General features: G+C 39.3%; 2 protein-coding genes and 1 long non-coding RNA gene across 3 annotated transcripts; 2 read left to right on the top strand and 1 right to left on the bottom strand.

Annotated features, from left to right (window-relative positions):
- The first annotated feature begins 1,420 nt into the window (after positions 1 to 1,420).
- pou1f1 (POU class 1 homeobox 1) lies at positions 1,421 to 10,587 on the top strand. The gene is made up of 7 exons (XM_086266609.1): positions 1,421 to 1,556; positions 3,325 to 3,486; positions 4,342 to 4,440; positions 8,927 to 9,187; positions 9,333 to 9,497; positions 10,068 to 10,128; positions 10,227 to 10,587. Exons 1-7 carry the CDS (start codon positions 1,421 to 1,423, stop codon positions 10,465 to 10,467), a joined length of 1,125 nt encoding a protein of 374 aa, XP_086122735.1. The 3' UTR covers positions 10,468 to 10,587.
- A 2,103-nt stretch (positions 10,588 to 12,690) lies between these two features.
- On the bottom strand, positions 12,691 to 22,054 carry chmp2ba (charged multivesicular body protein 2Ba). Its single transcript, XM_086266613.1, has 6 exons — positions 21,832 to 22,054; positions 18,940 to 19,031; positions 16,777 to 16,971; positions 15,756 to 15,858; positions 15,391 to 15,497; positions 12,691 to 14,381 (listed from the first exon to the last, which is right to left on the bottom strand). Exons 1-6 carry the CDS (start codon positions 21,863 to 21,865, stop codon positions 14,268 to 14,270), a joined length of 645 nt encoding a protein of 214 aa, XP_086122739.1. The 5' UTR covers positions 21,866 to 22,054; the 3' UTR covers positions 12,691 to 14,267.
- LOC147311783 (uncharacterized) lies at positions 20,381 to 24,978 on the top strand. The gene is made up of 2 exons (XR_015125367.1): positions 20,381 to 23,861; positions 23,970 to 24,978. It is a non-coding gene; the product is annotated as an uncharacterized LOC147311783 (long non-coding RNA).
- Positions 24,979 to 27,707: the final 2,729 nt, after the last annotated feature.

The following is a 27,707-nucleotide window of genomic DNA, read 5'->3' as shown; positions in this document are numbered from 1 at the left end:
ATTGTCCGATGTGCTCAGTGCATCCAGTCCAAATTTACACTGTGCTTAGGCAAGCTGAATCCTGCCTGCCACCCACAAGCTATTTTCCACCTGCTGCCCACCTATATCAACAATAGTGAAGCAGAGCTGAGGATAAACACAAGTACAGACACAACAAAGTGCACATGGTGGCCACACTCTTCAGATTAACTTCTGTCCATCCCGTTGAGTCCTATTGTCTTTACCTGGAGCACTCTGCATCCAACACAATATAGACACCATCCTGACACAACAGCAGCCCTTTCTTTCACTAATGCTGAGATGATGGTACATGAGAGTTTTTGTTTCTGAGAGATCAGCAGTAAATAGGGTGGAAGCAGCATTGCTGACCTCCGTGATAACCTGGTTGAACCTTAAAAAAAACAAATCAATTTACAGCTGAAAGATGCTGCAGCACAGTTCAACGTTCTAGGCTGTATTTCTTGGTGCTCCATGTGAATCTTTTGTATCTATTATTTTTTTCTCTTTTTTATTTTAATGAGCATTTTATGTTTTCACTTTATTTTCTCATTGCTTCCTCACAATCCCGTAATCAGGAAGAGACACAGGGAGAGAGCAAGCGAGGAAGAGGAGAGGAGAGGATCAGGTTTCTCAGCCGCTCTGTACCCTAATCCTGGATTTGAAAACAGGATGAGAAGAACACAGGTAAGTACAAACACAAGCAATTACAGCACTGACATGGAATTGGAAGGTGGGGGTGAGGAGCTCGATGGGAAATAGGGAATCTCATAGGTTGAGAGTGGGCGGTTAGTTGTAGGTTGGATATAAATACCTGCAGTAGACAAGGACAGAAAAATGCCGAGGGTATGACAGACGCCGGCTTACCTGCAACTATAACAGCGAGAAAAGACAAGAAGCCTTAATGAGGGAAATCTGTGTAGCTGAGAAACACATTTCAGAAAATGTACCAGTAATTTATCTTGAGCTTGAAGCTCCTGAATATTCATCTTCAAGAGTCTTGGCTGAGGGTAGAGTTGTGACTAAAACTGTGAAGTGTTCTGGATGAAGTGCTGACATCCACTTCTCTAAGAAAAAAAAGGAAACCTATCACAGTTTTCTACCTGAATATTCCCAAGGGACTCAGGGAAGAAGTATGCTTGAATGAGCCCGAGTGAAAGAGGAAAAAACAAGGAGGCGATACATGAAGTGAAAGAAGACTAGAACGCAGCTAGAAAAAGACAAAGCAGAACTACAGAAGGCCAAAGAAGACAAGACGAAAGGCAGAAGGCAAGACAAGGTATCCATAACAAGTCACACGAGAGGAAGGTAAGGAAACAAATAGAGAAGGCAAAGGGCAAGCAAAGCAACATGGGAAATAGGGCAAAATAGGCAAGAGACAGAGAAGCGAAGACAAGAAACCAATCGATGAGCTGTGTTGAAAATGGCCTGTCAGGCATTTGGTAGTGACTCCTTCGCCTCACTGACGGGAGATTCACCCCTGCCTATCATTATGCACCATGGCTCTACCACCGACTGCCTGCCAACCACGTCCCATGCTCAAAGCATGGTCGCTGCAGGTAAAGCAAACGTATTCAGTTATCTTGTAAAACTTGTTATAATTGTTTTCGTTGTTTGTTTTGCAAAGTGGAAAATTGTTTTTTTTGTGTGTGTGTCTCATTGATTTAAACTATCATCATCATGTCATAAAACTTAATCTGTGCTTTAGGAAGATGGGCCACCAGAGAGGCCTGTTAGAGTCTTTTAAGGGAAGATTCAGTATTGTGGCATTCTCCACTGCGATGAAACTGTACATGAACAAATCCCGGAAGGGTTCATTTGTGACAGATTATGTATGCATAGAAATGTAGCGATGACCTAACTGTGTGCAGTCGTAGCATAGATCACCCTTATCAAGGCGCAGAACACAACTGTGCCCCGATAAGGCTGCGTCTAGGCGACAGGCAAAACGGATTGAATTAAAAAATACATTTATTCAAATCTAATCCAAATTATGTAAATGTATCTAATCAGCTACATAGTTTGGCCCAGCTGTCTCTACTCAGTGGATAATTGCTTTGAGGATATGTTATCAGTATGATAAACTCCCCAAGGTATTCTTTTTTTTTCCACGATGAAGTGTTGTGGAGAAAACTTCCAGGGGTCTTAAAACCTCCTGACGGTTATAGCTAAGAATAGACAAGATTAGATCATGCAAGACACGATTCAACCATTTAGATAACAGCAGAGTAAACATATTTTGAAAAAATATTTATTTATTTTTCTGCCAAGTACTTGTGAGATTTTGAGGCCGTTGCTCCAAAACACATTGACCTGCCTTGTCTTCTAGTGTGTCTATGAATGACTTGAAATATGGTCACAGAATGCTAATAAAACCCAGTCATAACAGGAGGAGGAAAACTCATAAACAAGGCTTTGATTCTTCTCAGTTGTACAGTGTTATTGTTTATGTGCGAGACCGACTTCAAGAGCGCATCCTAATAATACCACTAAGCATTCATTAAAGCTTGGAGTGAACTCCAAACTGCATAAGAAGCAGAACACATGAATAATTATTTAATTAGAAGGCAATACTATTTTTGATTTTTTTAAATACACTTCATTTAATTCGGTTTTATTTATGGAGTGCAGGTTCACAATAAAAGTCATTTCAGGGTGCTCCGTATTGTAAAATAATCACTTCACAACAATACAAAGAGAAACCCAACAAATCCCTTTGAGTGAGTACTTGGCTACAGTGGGAAGGAAAAAGAAAAGGAAAAAGTCCCCAACAGGAACAACAAGAACCCCCGGGCAGCACCAGACTCGAGGAGGGGAGCCATCTGCTACAACAAGTGGCAAGGACAGACAAGAAAAGCAGCTAGAGAAGACAAACAACAAGCCCCCTCACACTTAGAATCACAGCAGCACGTAAAGCAGTAGTTTTAAAGAAAAGTTAGCACTGATGTGTGTTCTTTGTTCTGCCACTCTTCCTAACAGACTCATTTAAGTTTGTGCTTTAGAAAGTTATGCAAGGTTATTTTATCAGCATCTAATAGTAAGTGATTTCCTTTTAGTGTCTAATTAAAGGAAAGAAAGGAAAGAAAAGAACTCACTGAAAACTAACCAAAGCTACTGACTCCATATGTGATGTGATGAGGGTTGTCAGTGCACATCTAGTCAGTGCACATCCTGCAGTAGGCAAGTCATTAAAATGCTTCCACTTGATATGAAATCAAACTTAAAGATGTTAAAGAAAGATGCTTTACTTGTCTGGGAATGCTTTAAAATTGAACTGCACACGGATCAGATCCTGACTTAAAAAATGTCTTTGTTTGTCTCTGTCAGTGTCATCTGGGCTGTCCCTGGGTCAGCCCTCCAAGCGTTCCCACATGCACCTCCCGACTTCCTCCCTGGGCAATGCTCTCAGCAACACCCCCGCAAGCTTACATTATCCAGTCACCCCCTGTCACTACACAAACCAGCAGGCCACCTATGGCATGATGGCAGGTAAGCAGAGATGATGCTAGGGAAGAAAAATTTGTGAAAACTAAAAAGGCAAACCACGAGTTGAGTTGGTCAATAAAATCTATCAGTGTGTTTTGTATGTCTTAAGCACCAGCTTTATCAAATAGTGGATGGCCTGTGTTTAATATATGATATTTAATATAACCTTGACTTTTACTCTTCATCTCTCCGTTTTATACTGTGTGGGTTTGGGGTTGAAGATAAATTGTAGCATTCTCTTTAATGATATCTCATCATTTTTACAGCACTAGATTCACATTTGTTTCTGGTGGAAATGTTATTTTGCAGCATTTCCAAAGCCAACATTAAAAACAAAAAAACTGAAGCTGATGAAGACTCATGGGGGAGGGAGCAGTATTGATCTGTGCTGTTGGTTATGATGATGAGGACAAGGACAATCGATTCTAACTATGCCAGGTTTTGGAAGCACTGAAATCGAGCCTCAAATTTGCAAAATTATTCTGTTTCAGTCATGTGTGGGCATTATGTAGTCACGATCTGCAAACTGAAAGTGCTGCCATGCATTTAGAAACGACAGGTGTGGCTAACTGAAGACAAGTTCACAAAGTGTCAGGTGCGGATAAATCGGCAGAGTCGAGACTTTTAGGCAAGTTTCTGAAGGAAAAAGTCAGCTGTCGTATTGAAGGGTGACACTGAAAAGCAGGACTCATGCTGATTATAGCAAGGCTGAAATTACAATGTCACACTAACAGCGATGGCTATCATAGAGGTTTAGATGATGATGAGTATAGTGCAGGCAGTGACAATTACACTATACAGTAATTGCGATGGTGGTGTCGATAATAAAGGCCTCTGTCTCTCTCTCTCTCTCTGCAGCACAGGAGATGCTCTCTGCCAGTATTTCTCAGACTCGTATCTTGCAGACCTGTGGTGTCCCTCACCCTAACATGGTGAGCGGTGCAAATGCATTGCAAGGTAAAGATCAGACACACACACACACGCTCGCTTGCTCCTTCCCTCTACTTGCCTGTAGTTAAACACAGTAAATTGAGCAGAAAATGTGTTTATGTTCCATTTAATTTTAAATCTGCTGCCAGTTAAAATCAATTTCAACCTTGATTATCTCGCGTGGACTCTTTAGCGCACTTACTTGAGCTTTTTAGAGCACTTGTTAAGTGTAACTGTCAAAGATTACTCCCCAATTCCCTGTCCTGCTGTCAGGAGTGGGAGTTGCACACTGTCACGATTGTTGCTACAATTGTGGTGGATGGGAATCGAATTAGTCGTGATTAAACTTCAGAAAAACTGCCATTTTTCATGAATGTAATTAATAACTGTAGTTAATAGCAGTTATCTTTAACAAAAAAAAACACTATTTCCCTTAATGCATACTGTTCTTATAGCCTTTATTAGTTTGTATCATTTTATCATATAAAACATGCCAAACTGATATTGTAAACCAACCAGATTTTAAAGAGTTCTGCCGTTTCTGTATTCCAGACATGAGCACAGACCTCAAGAAACATGACACCTTATCAAAGTTTCACTCTTTCAGACTTTAGGTCCTGCATGCTGATTCTTTTGAATAATATGAAATAATGAAAAAGGACACAGAAACAAAAAGAACATAAACAACCCTTCAAAGTCTTAAGCCGATAAAAAGAGAGAAGCATATCAGATTTGATCCATTTTTTTTAGTTAGACAAAGTATAACTGAATTATTCTATATCATATAACCATGTGAGAGTACAAAAAAAAGAACTCGACCCTAAATGAACCCAAGAGTTTTGCTGAAGAAATAAAGAAGTTTCTTTTTACAGACTTCTCTGTTTGGATTTTAATCACCTGGGCAGAGACCCGGTGACATCGGCCCACTTCTGCAAACGGCCTGACAAAAATTATATGAACTATGGTGTCAAAGACTGCACTGATGTACATTAGGATTAATTAAACAGCAAGTGCCCACACTTATTACCACCAGGAGGTAATTTGTCACCTTAATGATGTCTGTTCCTCAACTGCTGAATGATCAAATGTCTGACTGACAGCTTAAAAAGTACAGCTGTAAGCTTGCCTGAGACTGGTGTCAAGCTTCTGACAGCAATGTTTGACAAGACTGACATGAGGTGACATAAATTATGTGGGATGATAAAAAAGGGAGGCTGTATCGCTTGAAAAGAGCAATGCAATGCCAGGCAGAGACAGGAAAAAAAAAATCTCATGTGTGCGGTGAAACTGATGGTAAAAAATCCGTCTGAATCATAAAATGAGACTAGCTGAAAGCATTCGACAGCAGAAGGACACGTTTAAGTTAAGAAGAGAGAGATAAAAGTTAATGTCATTAAACGGGGTCCTGAATTATGATAGCTGAGGTCAGAGGAAAGGAAAAAAGCCTCTTTCATTTTTTAAAGCTGCATTAATCCATTTTTATATTAACAGTGGATCAAATAAGTGTGATGTGAAAGGTGCTGCCCTACAAACCCACGGTGATTTATCAACTCTGCAGTTCCCCTCAGTTGGTCTCTTTCGTCTCATCAACCTCGTGTTCAGCTGCAAATGGTGACATTTTTCAGCAACAGCACTCTGGTACACCCACAGTACACCCCCTGCCCAGCAGCAAATAGCACATTTAAAAACTAAAGTCCCAGAATTCCCTCACTGCGGCTGGTTTTAAATCAAAAGAGACATGAAATTAAAGCGAATAGAGCACTAAAATAGAGCTTCAGAAGGTAAGGTTGGTCACTATACGCTAGATGTGTAAACGGTTAACTGTTTTCTCCAAGACATAACTTTATTATATTGCGTTTGACTAAAAGGCAACTCTGGGATTCCAGCTTGTTCAGACTACAAAACATTGTTGAAGCAGCTTTTAATACAGCATCAAATCAGTGTTTGTTTGCTTTCTGTCCACATTTAGCTTAAATCTGTTGAAGCTTTTTGGATGGCGCACATGTATAGCTGCTGGGAGGTCCAAGGCCATGTACACAAAGGCTTGTGAGGTGCTTTCACAAAGTCAGTAAGCCCACATGTGCAAGGACCAGGGCTTGCTGCCCAGTCTGCCTCCCTGCCACACAAACAACGGCTGTGTTCACTGCAGCATAGCTGCATGTAAGCTCCCCAGAGAACATCAGTGCATACATCAGGGCGAGACAACGAAGATTCCTCTCCCTTTTGCCAGCTCAGTGGGAAAAACAGGATGCCTCCAGCTGAATAATCCAAAAACTGTTGTTGTTCTCAGGGATATAGTATTAGCCCCAAACGCCCTCTTACCTATGCTAAACAACTGCAAGGTGCATACTGCACACGGAGCACTCACTTTTGGGATGTTGATTTTAAGAGGCGTCTGCAGTTAGGTGGAAAAAGCTCTGAAATCTAAAGGCTACAGCTACAAATGCAGACACATACTGTACATGCAGCCTAAAGAAGCAATTTCAACAGAGAGAGGAACTCCAACCTCTGCCTGACACCTTCGGTACAAGAGAAGATCACTGATGCATACAGTTTTGGAGAAGAATCTGCCATACTGCTCTCCAGCTGATTTATAGATCCAGCTGAACAATGCAATGGGTCGATGGTGCTGTTATTTTCGCCACCACTTCATGCACAGGGCTCGTGACAGCTGTAACTGTTGTCAGTATTTCGGTTAGTGAATTCTATCTAGTCCAAAATGGCTCAACCACTGCTGTTGTCAGGCAACATTTTAGCTGAGCTAAAATCCGAGTTTCTGTAGAAGCTTTTGTTTCAGTGTGTCACGTCAGGTTTAAAAAGAAAAGATGTTGCTATGTGCTGCTTTGGAAAGTAGCGGCAGCTCATCCTTACTGGATGAGCAGAAAAAGAGAAGAAGTGTTGCTCAAAGTTGACGAAAAGTTTAGCCAAAGGATCACAAATATGTTTATTGACTGAGATTAAATTTCACATTAATAAATCATTTTAGCCTACCTTGGGTAATATTAATGGAGTAGGTAAAAATACTGAAAATACCATGCTTACCTAGCTTCCGCAACAAAACATATTTGGCATGCAATAACACCAAAAAGACCAAAAATTTAAATCAGCACCTCTGAAACAGTTTAAACCAAAGCGAAACGGTACTCTTCACAAAGCCGAGGGTTTGTTGCAAGGATGTATTAGACACTTAAGTGTACCCAATAAATCGTCAGCCGAGTGAATGTTCACTGTCAAGAAATATTTTACCATTTAGTTATGTGAAAAGAAAAAGGATACTAAGGGTACAGATATTATAAACTAACTAACTGAGACTTACCAACTGACCTTTATTATATTAGATCCTATTATTGTCTAAAAATAGTTATATATAGTTTGCACTACAACTGCAGTAACACAAGAGGGGAGTGTTGCATTACTCACTTACATTACCAGCAATATGGATAGCAGTTAAGGAAAACGGTGTCCCTCATGAGCGAAGACAGTCCTGTTTTGCACATGCCTAACTCGCTTAACGTCTCCTCTTGTATGCTAAATGCGACACGCAGACTGACATATTTTTAGTGCTGTTAATTAGTGGTTGTTTTCTTTTCTCTGCAGCTGTGCAGATTTGTGACGCAAAGGACAGAATCACATTAGAAATTACAATTAGTCATCCACCCATGAGGTACCGTGGCAGTCATCTGTCATTAATCTGTCATTAGTGATTAGCAGCAAGAGCTCCACTCCAGCTTACCACTTAACACTAACAGCCACCTGTAGCAATAATGAATCATCTTGAAAATTGTAACACAAGTAAATACAAACCTCTTGTCAGATGGTTGTGAGATGTTTGCTCACAGCTGAGCAGCGAGCCTTTAAAAAAGGTATATGAAGGAAAGCCGGCTTCGTGCCGCAACACCAAAGCCAAGGACGAGGGGACTGCGGAAAGACGAGTTCATTAAATTATGGCTACACTGCAATTTATTGTTTTAAGTGACAGTTAAAAGAATATCTATTCACCAAGCCCCTGAAAACACATTCGCTTATTTAAGCACTCATGTCACATAGGAGGGTTTTTTTCCTTCTTTTTTTTAAATCTTACAGCTTTTATCAGTAAATGGAACTGGCTCAGGTGTCATCATACCAACCAAGTGTGGGACTTCAAAAAGAAACCTTTACTTTTATTCCATACACCACAAATATGCACTGACATAAAACTGTTTGCGCCTGCCAGTCTGCAGATGTACTAATAAGGGCAACTTCAATGATGTTTCACTGGAGAGGTAAAGTTATACATGATCTACACGGTGCTTCACACTATGAAGACTTTTTATTTATAGAAGGAAAATGTTCTGATTACATTTAAACCTTCATTTTTTCAAAGAGTTACTGTTATCCAATATTGTCTATCGTAGCAAAAAGATTGAAAAAAACTCACATTAAAATATTAATTTCCACATCCCAGCTGTTCCGTTGTTCCCTACCAACAAATTTCCCCTCTCTTTCTGCTCTCTGTCACTCTCTGTTTTGCTAGGATCTCTTACTTCTTGCTTGTACAAGTTTCCGGATCATGGCCTAAGCAGCGGCTCTTGTGCATTAAGCCACGGTTTCTCTTCACTGCCCTCGGCCCTTCTTTCAACTGATGAGGCCCCAGGGGGCCCAAGCGGAGAGATAAAAAGTGACGGCCAAAGGAAGAGTATGCGGGACCCAGAGGACGCGCCTGCCATGGATTCACCGCAGATACGAGAGTTGGAGATGTTTGCAAATGACTTCAAAATACGGAGGATCAAACTCGGTATGATTAATACAAATTTATCTCACTGTTCAGCTGCAGCAATGAGACGCTTCACTACAGATGGTTTTATCTTTTTTTCCCACTCCTCTACTCCTCTGTGCTGCGTGTATTTTATAAAGTATTTCTGTTTCATTTTGACCCGCAGGGTACACTCAGACTAATGTAGGGGAGGCGCTCGCTGCCGTGCATGGTTCAGAGTTCAGCCAGACCACGATCTGCCGTTTTGAAAATTTGCAGCTGAGCTTTAAGAACGCCTGCAAACTCAAGGCCATTCTGGCTAAATGGCTTGATGAAGCTGAGCTGGCGGGTGGTGAGTCACACGTATCCACTCAACTCACAACCCTTTGAGAGTATTTATTTGAGGGTAGCGTTTATCTATTCAGCAAGGTAAAATGTATCCTTCGGATTCAGTCTCTTTTAATGTCTCTTAAAAAAAATATTTTAAAGTAATGCTTTCTTGGGTGATTACTAAGATCTAATTAGTTATGCCTCATCTTGGACAGTGTTTGCCAACACTTTTAGTCTTACATCCTTTTCAAACGAATCGCTTGTAATGCTCATCACATGATGCATACATCAGATTGATTTTTTAGTCTCACATTTTATCTGATTACTTAGGTGTAAAGAGCTACAACTTTCCAGATTACAACAAAGAAAAAGAATTTCAAATAAACAGATGCACCGTGTGTGTCAAAGAAGTGTTTTTCTGTCATATTAGTGGCCTCCTCAACACCAGATTTATTTTATGACCAAGGTCATATAATGATATTTGATGTGGTGACACGCTAAATCAGTCTAGGGGAAGTTATGGGTTACACTAGCAATCAGCCAGAAAGATGTATCCTTATGTCCTTACAGAACCTACTGTTGTTTCTTGCAGCTTTGTACAATGACAAAATAGGAATGAATGAACGGAAGAGAAAAAGGAGAACAACTATCAGGTGTGTACTGTAAAGATCAAACGTACAAAATATGCCATTTACCAAGTGAACTCATAATCTTTTTTTTTATTCCCCCTCTCCCTTGTTTCACTCTGTAGCCTTGGAGCTAAGGAGGCCCTTGAGCACAGCTTTGTGGAGAAAAGTAAGCCATCCTCTCAGGAAATAGCCCGGATAGCCAAAAGCCTCCATCTGGAGAAGGAAGTGGTCAGAGTTTGGTTCTGCAACCGACGCCAAAGGGAAAAACGTGTTAAAACCAGCCTTAACCTCAGCTCGTGTTTGACCAAAATCAGTCCGAACTGCATAGCACAGATGAGTAAAACGCAAAGAGCAATGACATAATTCGAGGTTCGATGTGAGAGAGGCTCGTTTGTGACCGTGGTTAAAAATGTGCTCTTTTCAAATCTGACATGTCCAATAGCAATTATTCCAAATGCCACAGGAGAATTTTACCCTGCTGAAAACAGATAAAGCTTCTTTTGCCCAGCGTTAAGCGGCTGCTTCACTGACTTAATACTGACAAGAGAATTTATATAAGACCAAGTTTGCCATAAAAAGTTTATCTTTGTCTGTTGTCTTTGCACAGATATGTCTCTCTGTTAGATTTTCTGAATGTAATATATAAATGTCTGTTTTTATTTAAAATTGCAATTTTAAACAGGAGACATAAATGTCAAAGAGCAGCCCGGCCATTATTTCCTTGTTGTTTGAAGTTGAAACTGTGAAGATAAAAGGTTTTCAATAACTGCATATGAACTGCTGTCTTGATGCTGCACCTGCCAGTCTTGACATTTAAATGTACTGAATATTGGCTGTGCCTTGTTTGCTATACAACTGCTGAAAGTATATTAACCACACAAACCAAATCTCATTTAATACATCAGCATCAGAGTACAGACAAGTGCTCATAAAGATCAGCTCTGTACCTTTCTGAAAGAAAGCAATACCATTATTGATTTTGTCCTTTTTTTCCTACAAAAAGAAGTTTTATTGTTGATGAAATGAAGTGTTCTACATTTACATCTATATTTAACCACAGAACTCCCTGTTGTAGTTGTGTTTGTGTATTTTTTGGTGCCTTTATGTCCCTTTTTTTTTATTAGCTGTCAGTCTTAAGAAAAATGCTTTAGCCAAATGAATGTAGTTGCAGTCAAAACAGTAATATATTTAAAAACTTTACAACAACCTATTTATTTGAGAGCTAATTTATTATGTCAGGCTACTTTACTGTGCACAAGCTCTGTGATTTATGGGATGAAGCCAGGGACATAGGAAACTTTTTGACAGCAAATGGATATGCAGTCTTCTGTTTCCCTGATGTAAGATAGATGTTGATGTTTTTGCTTTTGTCGTTGCTGCCTTGATAAAGTGTCATACAAAGAAGAACACCAGCCAGTCACAACTCTGACCTGGTTGAGGTGACTGATGGGAAAGAAACGGAAACGCCACGCCTTTCGTAAGAAGAAGAAAGCACCTAAAAGTATAAGGATGTTTTTATTCTTTTAAATTTGCATCAGAAGCCAATAATTATTGTAAAAAAAAAACTAGAAAATGTGATATAGGACTGGCAACAGACTGATTTAAAGGGTGTTTATTATACTGAAAATATAAAAATATGGCAAATATCTGCCCTTTTCTTTATCAAATTGCTCCTTTCAGTTCCCAGGCACTCAAAGCTCAGTCAATTCACTGCATATGTAGCAAGCAGTAACCCACAATTCATAACTACAGTACGAGTGCCGTCTCTCATTTTTACTGTAGTACTACATAATATGTTGTGAATGTCTCACTGGAGATTCATAAATAAACATACAAGACACTTAAATTCAGAAATGAGTGGTTTTCACTGTGACTAATGTAAGGCTGTATAACGGGAGCGCTGCCAGGGGAAATAAATGCTGCAGGGTCACACCGACTGCTGTCACTCCTCTGAGTGTCTACACAGCAAAGTTACAGGCACAGCATGCTTACTATAAAACTACTAAGAAGCTTCTGAAGGCAGTCGTCCAGATGCATTTAGCCTTAAAGTTTTTCTCATATCTACTCCTTTTCCCCCCCACAGTTCATGTATTCAGAGAGCTGAATGGGTACCATGTAATTTTTATATAAGTAAATCCATAAACGTGGCTAAAATATATGCATGTGTTATGTGTCGGTGTGTTTGCGCTTCTGTTTGATACTCTATTCAACTCTTCATCAGATGGATCATCATGCATCATTTAACAGTCAAAATTTATTTGGCTCCAAAATAATAAGTTACTTTTCATTGCCTGATAATGCACTTATATTGCATTACCATGCACTTTTTTTTTTTTAAACTGTTCTGCAGTTGGGGGGGGGTTTAAAAAAAAAAAAAAAGAATTTCAGCAAACTATTGTCTGAGTCTGTCATTTATATGGAAATGAATGGAAACTGATGTCTGTCTTTAAAGACAGCAAAAAAGATATATACCTCTTTGTGTTGCTCGGTTTGAAGCGAAGCCTTAAAAAACCTTGAATACAACTTTAATGAAAAAGAAGGGGGGGGGGGAGATAAAGTGGAGACTGAAAATGAAAAAAGATCCGATCATACCTGAGGAAACTTTATTCCTTATAAAAGCCATACACCCTTTACACTTTACAATAAGAAGGAAACAAAATGAGTATACATACACAAAATGCATGGTAATATCCTATTGTAGAACTGCACTCAAAAAATGTCTGTTAACTGATTCTGTTCTCAATCACAACAGATTGGTGTAAGGTTAAGGAACAAATTTTTTTGACAAAAATTCAAAGAATTATGACTTGTAGATTTCAGACATACGCAAGAATGAATCTTATTCGGTTTATTTTGGCAAAGGGAGTCTAAACGAGGGGGCACAAACAGATAAAACGTTGAGCAGATATGGCTGTCACTGTCACGAAGCCTGGAACGGCTGACGCTGACAAATTACTGTAAAGGAAAAACCTGCTTCAGCTGGAGAAGAGAAGAAATCTCCTCAATCACAGTGTTATATTAGCAAACGTTTCCATCATTTCGTTCCTTTAGTGTCTGTGTTTCTGTGAGTGAGGCAGCTTAAAAACAAAAAAAACAAATGACAGCAACTGCACAGCAGCTGAAAGAGTAGAGGGACTGCAGGATCAGTACCACCTTACGATCTCTGTGTAAATCAAACGTCAACCCAGAAGCCTCTGGCTTTAATTATGGATTGAAATCTCTTTGACATGCCAGTCTTTCATTAGCCCTAAATTGTGTTTTTAATCTCAACTTTATTTAATTTTATAATCTGTACAATATCACAAAAATGCTAGCCAGTTTGCTCTCGGATCAATTTGTCTTTTCATTTCATGCACGTAAATTGAAAGCCTGACCCCAGCCCGAAGATATTAGTTACATGTTTCACATGCATATGTCTGTCTGCAGTACCTATGGTGGCAAACCTAAAAAATCTTGGTAATGATTTAGCTAGTTAGCATGATTAAGTGTCTGTCTTATCTCGAATATCTCAGGATGAGAAAGAAATCAAACAGAGGCATTTTATCCATAAAACATTGCAAATTTGACAAAAGAATGCCTTAAAATGGAAAGTTTGCCTCAGAGAAAGTGGATTCAATTGGTTTTAATTTTACCAATGGCAACAAAGATAGCACATAAATAGTCTGAGTTGGAAAAAAATACAAGTTCCATCTGCTTATTGACATCCCCAAAGCTGCTTTTTAATTACCATGTTTTATTCATTAAAACTTCCTGAAGAAAGACCATCCTTCTTCAATCGTATAAAAGCAGACCGAGATTATAGGACTAATTCAAGATTGACCAAAACACCAGAAGGGAAAAGCCAATTCCAAGATCTCATACACTTGTAGCCCTTATAAAGACAGATGGGTGGTAAACAACAGCGTAATCAGTTTTTCAGGTGAAACATCAACTGCTGGTCCACCTTTGAGATGTGGCCTCTTCGATGTTGTAATAAATATTATTTTCACATAAATAGATCACATGTTCTGCCATAATGATCTCTAAGGCGAATGTGACAATATGTATGTGTTAATAAACGTATGTGTATGTGTGTGCGTGTGTGTAAGTGTGTGAGTGTGTACGCTCGAACCATGACAAAACCAGTGTTTCTAACAATTTGAACATTAATACGAAGACGAAACCTAGTCGACTCCCAGAGCTCGGAGCTGTCTTTCAATCTCGTCGTCAGAGATGGTGGCTTTGGAGGAGGCAGCAGCACCGGGGACACTTTTTCCTGCAGCTGGAGCTTTCACCATCTGGAATCACACATGGGTAGAAAACCCCATTAGCAGCCACATCAACTTCAAAATACACACGTTCAATCGCAGAGCTGCTACTTGTTTCGAGACCGTCTACGATGTACAGCTGCTTGCTGTTCAAACTGAGTCACAATTTTGTCAATTAACTGTAAAGTTTACTTTACATAAAAAGTGCAGTTGTTTGGGTTTGTTAAAGATCAATTACTGCATCCTATAAAAGATGCTGAAACAATCTGGTACTCGACACCAAAAGGCATGATTAATTTTATGCCGGTTACTTTTTATTTGCAGAAAAAAACTGAAACTATTCACAGCCTTTGTTAGCTTCCCAGCTGACTACTTACTATCAGTAGACACATAATTATCCCAGTAACAATAGAAGTAACATATGGATGATTATTTTATTATGGTAGATTTTCCAAACTACCGTAGTTTGTGAATCTTGTTATTTTATGAAGCCGTTGGATTACTTTTACTTTTTAAAGAGCATCCTGTGTGTCTCTATCCCTCCCAAAAAAACCCACAAAAACAAAACAAAAACCCCACCCAAAAAACCCTGAGACAGTCTGATGAGCTTTTTTTTTAAAAAACTGCCACTCCTGCTGGGGGCTTTTTTGGGAGATTTGTCGGTTTGTGCATTGTTTTGTGTGAGGTAATAACTCATGCAGCACCCCAGGGGGAGCCAGACACACGGCAGACGGACAGCCTGGCAGTTACAAAGAGGGAAAAAAACAAGGAACAGAGCTAGAAGAGCTGAGGGCTAGCCCCACCATGTGGCAGCTGGAATACATTTTAAAAGCAGAGTAAAAGCCATGTGGACCATTTATTGTTCATCTTGCTAGGGGCTGTGTGCTCCATTAAGTGCATCTACATCTGAAAATGTGCAGTTAAATCTGAGACTAAATGGTAAAATGTTAAGATTGTTTTTCTACTTGGGCATTATGCGCTATTGTGATGTCTATAAAGTTGATGGATGTAGGAGAGATGTGGTTTTTGAATTTCTTACCTTCCCTGAGATCTCAATGCCAATCTCATCCAGAACCTGGTTGACAATGTCCTGAGATTCCTCTTCATCTCCAGATTCTTCAAAGATCTCATCCAAAGTGTCATTGACTGAACAGATAGTGAGACAGGAAGGAAGAAGATAAGGACAGAAAAGTCAGTCAAATTGATTTCCAGTCACAAGTTTGGACTTTAGAGCAAGACGGCTGCTGCATACAAAAAAAACAAAAACAAGCGTCAGTGTTTCTTCTGAAAAACATCCCACAAACATATTTTGCCTTTGCTGCATATTTTGCAGCACACATCACTTCTCACACTATTCCCATATATCTTCCCAAACTTGTTTTGCCAAGTGCATTGTGTTCTTACTCATATCCTCTGTCATGCCCATCTTCATGTTCTCCTTCTGGAAGTCCTGCATGGTTTTCAGTGTCTTCTGTGGATCCATCTTTTTATTCACTGCTTGCATTGTCTGCAAACATTTAAGGAACGTATGAGAATCTATCTTTTTAGGTGCTACTGCCAAGAAATAACACTCTTCACGATGTAGAAACCTCTAATTATGCTCAACATGATAGCATGAACTTTAGTTGCACAAACTATTCGAGGTAATTTACCTTTTAAACTTTAGACATTTCACAAAATATTCGATCCTCAACCTCAAGTAAATTTGCTTTGATATCATTTATCATCACAGAATTATGCGAGTCCTAAAGACAGACCAACTTCCTGTGAAAGATCAGCACAAACATGGCCTACTTTCAGACCTGAGTCTGACACAATACCTGATACATCAACGTCTCAACTGACAAGCTTCTCAAAATCATGCAAATCTAAAGCTCAGGAGAAAGGTGATGGAGAATGCATCACTTTCTACTGAAGACACATCAAAGCTGCAACTTTCCTGTGTGCGTCTGTGTCTAAACAAAATGTGTATCTGACAGAATATAATTAACACATTCTTTGTGACATAGCCACAGCCTCGCGTAAACTTGAACACACGCCATTAATTTAAAGCCTAATTATATTTGACCTGTCTATGTTTGCTCAGTGTGACTCTGTACAGTACATCGCTCCTGGCCAATTAGTACCTCTCATACTTCATTAACAACAGTGCTACAAGGCTCGGGTTTTAAACATGAACAGATCCCACATTAATACTTTAATTGCCACACTAGAATATTAATGTGTGTACACACTGAACTTAGCTTGTGTGGAAAACAAATTTAACTTTTCCATTAGATAGCAACACCTTGTTCATACAGACTGTCTAACGGCAATGGCACAAAGTATGTTGAAGTAGGGACTTGTTCACTTTGTATATGCTGCACTGTATCCATATTTCTAATTCAAAATGAGCTGTACTGATTGACAGGGTTTAGCATTTTACCTTGGCTGAGGTAGACATGGCACCGGCCATCTTCATTTGGGAGTTCATGAGCTTTGTCTGCGTAGACATGGAGGTGACCTTGGAGCTGACAGCGTACGTCCGGGTCTTCTGCTTCCTCAGCTGAACTAATTGCTTGGCGAGAATCTTACAAGCCTCCCTGTTACCGCTCTTTGCCATTTTCTTGATCTCTGCTTCCTGGAGAAGGAAAGAAGAATATGATATGACTCCTCACCTCTGTCTTTTTTTTTTTTTGGCATTATGAGTGTGTGTATGCATGGTCAATGTGCAAATTTACCAAGCGTGAGTATAGACATAACATAAAAGAAAATTCTAAGAACTGGCAGAAAACAGGGAATCAAAAATTCTCATTAAGATATACTGTCCACATCTGGAACTAATTGATTGAGGCTGCTGAAATGCACCATTGTCTCCTGGTTATCTGCCTAATATTGTAAATAAGCATTATATTTAGAGCTGATGTGCTTGTGTTTGCCCATATAAATTGAGTAAAATTGAGTGTTCAGGGATGGCCTTTCTAAAACAACATGCTGCAGATTAGCTGAAGCCAGGAAACTACTTTGTTTTGAGAAATGTCAATTAATGCCACTGATTTCCCGACACCTTCAACACCACAGCCAGCCCGAGGTTCAGGAAAATGAAAATACGGGGAAGACGGAGCTTTTAGGCACCTGCAATTTCTCTCAGAAGCTTTTATTTTTAATATAGAACACATTGATAATACACTAAATAAAACATTTTATTGGACTTTAGGGATACTCTTCATATTAAAAATATATATTTATGCATAAAACAAATACATCCACCGAGTCCCAGAGAAACCATTGTGTTTGTAAACACAAATTTGTAAACACAATCATCCAGATCAGTTGTTACTCATATACACTTTTAGCTTCAGTACACAGCCAAAAATACTCCGAGCCCCACAGGGATCCTGTGTGTGGGCACGATTCCCGAGAGACAACGGAGAAGCTCCAGGTTACGATGAGCCAGCCAATATGTCTTTTAGTTATCGTACATGTGCTGAAAGCATTCTCTTCAGGAAATTACAATCAATTATTAATGTTTGATAAAGCTAAAGGCTTTCCTCGCTCAGCTGTATGCATCTGTGCCTTTCTCTAATGCAGACACACCTTCAGCAGGTCATTTGAGTTCAACCTGTATCTCCCTGCTTGTAAACAATTCAAATAATGCCATGGGGGAAAAGAGCAGACCTAGTTCAAAAAAAAAGGCAATAATATTGTCAGCTGCAGTGTTATCTGAAAGAAAAAAGAAAGACTAAGAATGCATTAACGGGGGAAAGAGAGACGAGTACGACGAACTGATGCTGACGGGAAGCTTATAATGTCTTATTTACTGGCCTGTCAGGGTAGGGTGGAGGAGGTGGGGCTGTGATGGATAGATAGTGCAGGAACAACTGTGAGGCTGTTGGGCTTTGCATGCTAGCAAATGGGAACCTTAATGCATTAACAAGGCCCAGTGCTGAAGATTTTTCTGAACAACAGATGCACAGTGTGCTGCTAAAGGAGCCTCAATCCAGCTGTTAGTAACATTTCAGGCGGCCAAATGCTGTGCAGCACAAATATTTTAAAAATAAAAAAAGATTCTATCGTGCTAAAAAATGCAGATATAGGTCATTTCCATTTTTTTGTCTTAATCTTTTATTCAGAATCTGCAACAAAGCTTTTAAAACGAGACTAATTAACGGAAGACATTAATGTAGAATAAGAATGTTCGTTCCCCAGGGAGGTAATTATGTCCTGTATGATATTTACTTAACACAACTGAGGAGAGGACACAGTCAGCTTCTTTCATCTTCTAGATTATGTGCGACGATGAATGTAGCCTAATTGTTTAACTCTGTGAGAGTGTATGAGAGATAGGCTCACTTGCCTGAGGCAGAGCCACCTCACCAAATCGCTTGTCTATTCATTTAACCCCATTAGCCAATCAGGCACAATCATAGATTGTAGAAAGACAATCTAATATGCATCTGGGGCTGGGATTGTGTCGGTTGGGGAATCAGAGGGTCCTAAAAGGGCTTTGATGCAATATGTAGAAATCTACAAAAAAAAAGAAATGCTATGAATGCACATAGTTTTGTTCCTCATAGCTTTTATATTTAATTGTCTGCATGCTTCCTACCAGTTGTTTTTCTTGTTTCTCCAGCGCTGTTCTGTCTCTGGTGATCTGCCTCTGTGTGCCGCGCAGCTCCTTATTCTGCTCCTTGATTATATCTTCAGAAAAGAATTAGAAAGGTTTAAGAGAGCGAGAATTTTGGTGATGGTACAACACCCCACAATCCTTTGACTTACAAAATGAAAAGAAAAAAAATGTCTGATAAGTTGGATGAAACATATCGTTAGCTTCATAGCATAAGTGCCTAAGTCATTGACTTAGTCAAATGACTTAGGCAATTATGCTATGAAGCTAACGATATACAGCATATAGTGTTTTTCTACTCTTATTAAGCACTCATTTTATGCCTTTTCTATGCAATTAGGTGCATTTTACTCATAACCTACACACTTTTGATGCACTCGTAGCAATTCGGGGTTTAGTATCTTGCCCTAAGGATGCAAGATATGCAAACTAGAGCAGCTGTGGCTCAAACCACTGAACTTCCAATGTAAACGTACCCTCTCTGACTGACTATCAATATGTGTGATTTTACAACGATCTTTGTTCAACAAAAAAAATTTAAGACAAACATATTTTCTTTCTAAAAGAAAATCTATTTATATTCACCTATGCCCTCAGTATGTGTCATGTGTGGTATCTTTTTTGTCTTTCTGTTCAACATCAACGCTGTTGGAACATTAGAAAGGATGGTTCGCGAGCAGCTGCCAAATATTGGAAGAAATCTCAAACATCCAGCCACTGCCTCAATAGTAATCATGTTTGACCCTGCGCCCAGATGCACGTGAAATATCTCAGAGCAGTAACACACTGAGAGCATGCTGACACTGCCAACTGTGGAAATGCTTGGACAGCTCATGCCAATACAGTGTCAGCTCTATACCACCCACACAAACACAAAGTGGCATCATGTGACATAATTTATGACTATGAAGTCAGGCAGTAATCTGTGTGACTGAGGGATGACCCAGTTAATCCGTGTAACAATAACCTTACTTCAAGACTTAAATATAGTTTTGAGATTTATCCATTCCATTTTTCTGTTATTAAAACGCAGGAAGCTTTTAGTAATTCTAAAACTAAATAAATCCTTAAGAACAGAAAAGGTGAGAATCAAGAATAAATAGAGTAATGAATAAATGAATCAAAGAATTCTCATTCAGTCTTATTCATATAGCTCAAAATTACAAACTTGCCTCAAAGGGCTTTGAACTGGTTTCTATTTTTTAGAGTTCAAGCCTCAATGAGGCTTCAATGAGGAAAAACTAAAAGAAAAACAAAAAAATAAAAAACTCTAAAAAAACAGAAAAGGGTGGATCCCTCATCCAGGAAAGACAGATGTGCACTGGATTCATTTATTCATTAAATAAATGAATGAATGAAAGAATTATAAAAAAAAACCTCAACAACAAAAAAGAAGAAAACTTCTAAATAGCTAACTCCGGTCTATATTCATGAGCTACTATATAATAGGAAATGTCCTACTTTGGGAAGAAAAAAAAAAACATTGACCACTTTCAGAAAAAAAAACAAAAAAACCCAAAAACCTTATTCTTGCTGAAAAGTTCAACACCCACAAACTTGATCGAGATACGTCAATATGCTGGACCACTTAAGAGAACGATGCTTGTATACGTATAAGGTGACGTGCCGCCAACGTCTCAAAGAGGGAGGGATATCGTCCTACAAATATGGGTGATCAACCCACCCCCCCTTTACTAAATTTGCCAAATAACCAGAAACTACGACCCACATCCAAACCCAGGGCATCAACGAGAAACCTGTGTCCAGAGCGCAAAAGATGTCAAACAAAAAGAAAAGAAAGAAATGTACTGGATGGGGGACGGCTGAGAAGACCTGACAGCGCCTTGAAATGGAGTGGAGGCAGGAGAGCACTGTGAGTACAGTATGCAGATGATCGGTATGGGTGAAACTAGAATGACAACAATGGGAGGAGTAAACAGGGAGTGCTCTGAAAAGATTTGCCTTAACCAGTAGAGTCTATTTTTAAACCCAAAAATACAAAGTTGATAATTTTTTCTTTGTAATTCTCCACAAGAATAAGTTTCAGGTCCAAAGAGCTGAGGCACGGTCCGCCTTTTCTCTTGAAATCCAGCCCTAGGAGTTAATATAATTAGTATCCGAGAGTGAATAATTGATTCATTAATTTTGATGTAAGTTTGACTGATTTTCCATTCTGACCTTCTGAGGTGGTTACCTAGCCTGGGGGGGAAATACTCACTTTTTTAGACTGAAAGGCTATTCAGAATTTTGACATTTTTTGTAACTGAATATAGCCCACTTTAAATGACTTAACTTCATATGATAACAGCTTCACTTTCCATTGCACAATTTTATTGCACTCTTTGTCACAAAACTGACGTCATTTTAGTCACAGCACAATGAGGCATTAGTTTCAGTCTGTGTGTAGGATACAAACTGACAGTAAGTTAACCAAATTAAAGTTTATAGGCGTATTTACGACACACGCAAAGTAATCATACAGGGAAAAATATCATGTACACTTAATGACAACTAAGGCTTATGTTTGCCGTTTCTAAGTCATTGGAAACCATGGTGTAACGGAGTCTATACACAGACCTTTACACAGCCTGTAACTCTAACGATTACAGGTGAAGTTCAAAGGAAAGAAACCAAGAGGATACTTGTAACAATTAACACCGCATTTTTTTCTTTAAAGGTTACATTGTAAAACAGCTACATATATACATTAAGTTCAGCAGCGCGTCGAGGGCAGCAGTGTGACTCAGCTCGACTCAGAACAGGTAAAACAAGTTAAATTGGGACGTCTCATCTAACACGGGAACAACAGAACAAGCTGTACGACCAACCGGGCTAAAAACAAGTTAGCTAGCTTTTCACCCTGAGCAAACTTACCGTCGACAGTCTTCTTCTTGAACAGGGAAGCCATGTTGCTGCTGTGTATCAAACCTAATTACAAAATATAAATCCTGTACTAATGTGTTGTGTGATGCCTGTTGTTAACGCCGCCGTTTATCCGTCAGACCGAGACGGTGGATGTTTGGCAGCCTCTGTTTCCTGGTTGATTTTCTGTTGTCGAAGTTCCTCCCTCAGCTGACATGACTCAAAGGCTCCACGTGACGTCACGGCGGGACTCTCGCGTTGCATTCACTTGTGCTCCGTAAAATAGCCTTTCGTAAACTTGAATAAAAACTAGTAAATTAAAATTGAGTCTGGAACTCAAATATTAGAAATATGGGCGCTTCGGTGTAGTAGGAATAGTATCGCGGGTGTGCACAGCAGGTCCATTACTGTCGGACTCTCACTGCCTCTGCACTGTCAGCTTTAAAAAATTCCACACTGTTTTTGTTGCATAAACGTCTCTAGTTGTAGGATTTTAAACACAGTGAATGCTGTGTTTTATCCTAGCCTTCAATCTGTCCTATTAAAACTAAAAAATGGTGAGTAAAGTTTAAATAAAATGACATTTATTTTTGTGCAATGATAAGCCTAAGCTAGCAAATCAGGGGACTGCATCCTCGAATGCAGGGGTTTTACTTTTTATCTGATTTTATTTTTTGCACTTCCTTTCATGCTTTTCAGTTATACATATAAACAAAATATAAACTACTCAAAAAACCAAAACATACAAATGTGTAAACTACTACAGGGAAACAATCCTCAGAGTTGATTTCTGTCTATAACATCAACCCCACTGCTTAAAACACTGCGTCATAAATTCTGTTCTCAATTTCATTCCTCTCCTCTTTATCCCCAGAAGACTGGTATCGCATACTCTCCTGTTTGTATTCATATATTCATATTGTCTTATATCATATTAATGTTGAGACCAACTTTATGTAGGGTGGCGGGACTCTTGAACCATAACCAACTCAATTTTGTTCATAGTGTCAGTACATAGGAGGGCAGCGATACGGAGTGGAGGAGAAGACATAAGGTGGGAGGGGGTCTCATCCCAGAAATAGCAAGGGATGCCAAATGATGGCTGGAGCAGAGGAGAGACCGGTGACTTTGAGGAAAAGAAGAGGAGGATGGGTAACCCTTAGCTCTTTTTTTTTTTTAATCTCAGCGGAGGTGTGGATGTGTATCTGTGCATGTGCACAGTTGCCTGTGTGCATCGGCATGTGGTCCTGAGGCGTTGTTCTTGTTAGGTTATTAGGGAAGATGTTTGGCGCTAATCAGCAGAGGACTACAGGGACCCCACTAAACGGCCTCATCATCAGAGGGCCCCAGTGGTGATAAATCTAGCTCCAAGCACCCAGAGGGCCGACTTTTACTGTCTCCAGCTTTGTAGGTACAAACGAGTTGAATGCACCATAACTCAATATTTAGGGATCAAATTTGCAATTTTTTTCTACTTCTGATGTTGCTGTTTTGGCAATTAATTTCAAGTTAATTGTAACTAATTACCATCACTGTAATTAGTTACAATAAACGTGAAATCAAGCTTATTGTGATAAGACTGGATTGCATAGAAATATGGCTTAATATAGCTGCAAAGCAAAGATTTTCAGTACTAATAATTTAAAATCACACTAAATTAACAAAAAAAAGTCTAAAGATTTCTGTCCACAAGTAGTTCATGCTTGTGCAACATATTCTACATACAGAAGTGCATTTAATTATGATTTAAAATAGAATTAAGCATGAAAAAAGTGTGGGGAAAAAGGCCTCTCTCTTCTTTTTCATTTTCAGTGGTTTCCTGCACCACTTTCTCCCCTACATTTTCATTTATCTGTCTATCCCATTCCCTTCCTTCACTGTGTGATGTAGCCCAGGGCGAGCAGAAGTGTAATGTTAAGGCACTAACTACGGAGTGTATGGACACACACACAGCAGAGAGAGACGTTCATGTGTGAAATGAGATCTCAGCACAATCAGTGGGAGTCGCAGCCATAAAGCACATCAAGCTTTACAGCTTTAAGGTAGCAACACGGAAAAAATTGCACAAATCCCTTCATGGGGTGATTGTGAAGCTGTTGCAGTCTAGTAACAACTGTGTGTCGGGTTTTTTTTATGTCTTCTCTTCACAGATAAACCCAAGAAGTCATGAAGCCAAGCGTGCCTCAACAAACCCCAAATGTTGCCGCGATTCAATCGACCTTTTTAGTCTTGCAGCCTGTGATTTAGCCACACGTTACAAAATCTTTAAACAGTTATTAATTTCAACTTTATTTTAGCTTAGAAAAATTACACAGTGACTTATTAGTAATCATAGTCATGAGCCTTATATCCTGCACAACAAGGCAGATAGTTCTGGCTCAGGAATATCTCATTTTTACAATAGAGCACTATAATCTATCAAATACACCAGCAGAACAATGATTTTTTTTAATGCTGTATCATTTGCAATAGATTGTCACCAAATCTCCCACAGGACTCCAGAATCTATGCATCTCATTCTCCTATTTGCCAAGCATAAATCTTGAATCACTGTAGGATATAAGACGTGATTATACTCTGTATTCTTCTATAAACCCCTGACATCTAACTACAAGCTGAAATATGTTTGTATGCAAATAAAGAAAGTCAAGGGGCTATGATGGGTGAGGTGGGATTTCCACAGCTCTTCTTCACTCTGTTGGATGGATCAGTGATACCCAGATGGATGGAGAGAACGACCGACAGAGAAAGAGAGAAAAGGGCACAGACACAGGAGGAGAATGCGTGGCAAAATCAAGGGATTAGCACAGCAGGTGATCAGTGATGACGTTTGAACTGCCATTCCGAAACATTTTATCTTAAACCCCTAAAACAAAAGTGTACAAATCTGGGTCAAATCTCAATACATACAACAAATACACACATATATGTATAAATATGTGTCTTTAAGCTGCACACGAACAATTTCTCTCTAAAAAACTAATAAATAAATAACGACATCATTCATGCAACCCAAGCTTCAGATACACTATGCACAGAGGATTTTATTTTTTAAAGAACCTTCTTAGGGAAATAGGAATGCAATTGAAGCTGTATCCTTTGGTCATAGAAACACTGATTAGCATCGCCACTTGAGTAGAGTGTGGAACCACCACTGGTTTATCAATCAGCAACTTGAAAAATGAAGATAACAATGAGGTTTAAAAAAAAAAAAGAAAACTGTTCCTCTAATGTCCACTTGAGGCTATATGGTCCCATTTTAAAATACCAGACTTTATAAATAAACATGTTTATCCTGTGATACATAAATGGTTTTGGCTGTCTTTTTCTCACAACTTTACAGGCAGAGATTTTTCAGTAACTCACCCTGTTATAATAAGGGTTAAAGTTGCATTGGGCAAGGTAACTTTCTGTAATGTGTGTATCGACAAGGCCACAAGTTGATGACATACCCTAAGCTAATTTCATTCACTGAACTAGATATTGCGTCTTTAGCGTTGGTTGTTTGTGAAGCATTTTTATCAATTATCTTACAAAAAAATATGGCTTACTTTGTAAATTGTACCAGAAGGCTGCCCAGATGTGGGGAGTGAGTTTCTGTATGCATTTGTATGCTAACACTGGATGCACACTGATAGTCACGGTTACTAAAACTGCCTCATAACTTTCTAATTGAAATTTTATAGTTCTAGCTCAATAAAAACAAAGGTACCAACGTTAATGCTAAATTGAGGGTTTTAAGATGGGAGTTAACAAATGAACGGAGGATATCATAAATGTGTAGACCTTTTCTTGGGTTTGAGTTTGGATGTGAGTGTGCAGACAAAAGATCTTCCATAACCCTTCATAAAATAAAGTGTTGTTCATTTTCTGTAGTTTTTCTACCCATTAAAATTAAAAGAAAATTTATAGACAGTAAGTTTAAAGGTGCTTCTATAGGCTTATTTCATCACCGTGAGAGCCACACTAGATGTCTAGAAGTTTCATGTTTCCAGTCTTTATGCTGTACTCAGCAAGACTGCAGGTTCGAGTTGAGCACATGTAAGAGAGGCATTGATTTTCTTATCTAACTCTGCAAGAACACAAATGAATGCTAAAGTTAAAACTGTCAAACTCTTCAAAGTAAGCGTTCCAGATGACACACTTTAAAGACAAACTTTTAAGATAAGTATTTAATAAGATATTTCCATCCAGTTCCCAAAAAAAGTGCGAAGCCGGCAAGGGACTAAGAACATATGGAAGACAGCAGGTGACTGAGAGAGTGCGAGACGGAGTGATGATAGGAAGGAGTTGAACAGGGTGGTAACAGCAGGGGAGGCAGAGGGCAGGGGAGTTTGGAATGGTCTAATAAATCGAGTGAGTGACTCCACTCGTTTTTGCCTGTGGGACAAATCTAGTCGCGCTCACCAGCGCATCGTAGCATCAGGGAATTCTGGGTAATGAGAGATTATTTTCCCCTGTAGTGTGTGCTCATCATCATTGCCTGCCCCGACCTCCCGAGCCTCCCAGGAAGCACGCCTACACATACGCACACATACACCACAGCATACAAGCTGGAAGAAACAACACTAAGATGCAGGTGTGGAGCTGCATGATGTACATGATTTATGATGTATAAAAATCAATGAAAGGGATACATGCATATACAGACAGACACACACACACACACACACACACACACACACACGAAGACATCTCACAGGCTGCTGGTTTTGTGAGTAAGGTCAAACAGTGAGGTGTTATTGTTTAAATCTGCTGCTGGCACAAATTTTAGATGTCACACTTAGTGAGACACACACATACACACAATTCGGTCAAACCCTCTTTTATCCACAGGTCCTTTTTGCCTGGGGATGCCAATCTGTCTGAGGGTATGCTCTACATGCATCAAACCAGAACCATCTTTTGCCCTTCCTCTCTTTTTCTCTCTGTCTTTCTCGTCTGTCTCGCCAGTCCACGGGCCTTCTTGCCTTAGGGCCAAGCTGTGACCACAAGAAGTGGGCTGGTGGTCCCAGCAGGAGCTCAGGCTCAGACACACCATTAGCATGAGGGAATTAGAGTCATTACAGCTGGAAGGGCAATGGAGGACAAGTCCTTCGCTCTGCAAAAGGAGGGAGGAAATTTGTAAAGTTAAGCAAAGGAGGTATCAGACAAAATGAGAGAGTTTATGGAACAGATAGCTGAGAAAGGTGTTGTATGTATTGATGCAGTTCACATGTATTTGCATCTTGGGGATGGGTTTGATTTTTGTCCCCGTATCTTACAACCCTTTTGTGTGTTTCATTAAAGATTAAAAAGGAGACCTATTTAGCTGATATGCGCAAAACAGGCAACGAACCGGGCATATTCTTCTGTTTTTTTCAGGGTGACAGCACAGTAAAAGAGGTTTCTCTTCCCTTGTGTTTTTTATTTTTATGGAGAGCATTTTGTTACTGTCAAATATAATATGAATGTCTTCTGTGTAATTCCCCATATGTTAAACTAGGAAACAAAATTTAGCTTTGAAAGGTAATAGTGCAAAAATAGTGTTATTTAAACACATTTCTTAACCTTAAGTGCTTAATTTCACACATATCTACTGTAGAGTCCAAATATTATACATAAACAATGTTATATTACTACCCTGCTTTCCAATTTGGTGTGGATTCTCTCATTCAGCTTTGAAATCCTTGTCCATTTAGCTTGAAAGGAACATATTTCCCAGCGTGATCCTCTAAAGGAGAGCCACATCTCTCATGTGTATTGCCCTCCATCCACCTGACCCTGCTTTTGAGTCTCTGTCATCCCATTAACTTCTGCAGGGATGCCTGGGCAGTTCCCATTATCTTCATACATGCAGAATATGAGCTAAAACTTGAGGATTGGGCAATTATCTGCTTTTTAAGCAA

The sequence above is a fragment of the Aulonocara sp. 'chitande type north' Nkhata Bay genome, linkage group LG16, assembly GCF_057382095.1.
Source record: "Aulonocara sp. 'chitande type north' Nkhata Bay isolate Kocher_YH1m ecotype deep benthic linkage group LG16, A_spYH_male_GT1.1, whole genome shotgun sequence".
Lineage (NCBI taxonomy): Eukaryota > Metazoa > Chordata > Actinopteri > Cichliformes > Cichlidae > Aulonocara > Aulonocara sp. 'chitande type north' Nkhata Bay.
Note: the sequence above shows the minus strand (reverse complement) of the source record. Positions and strands in the feature narration are given on the sequence as shown.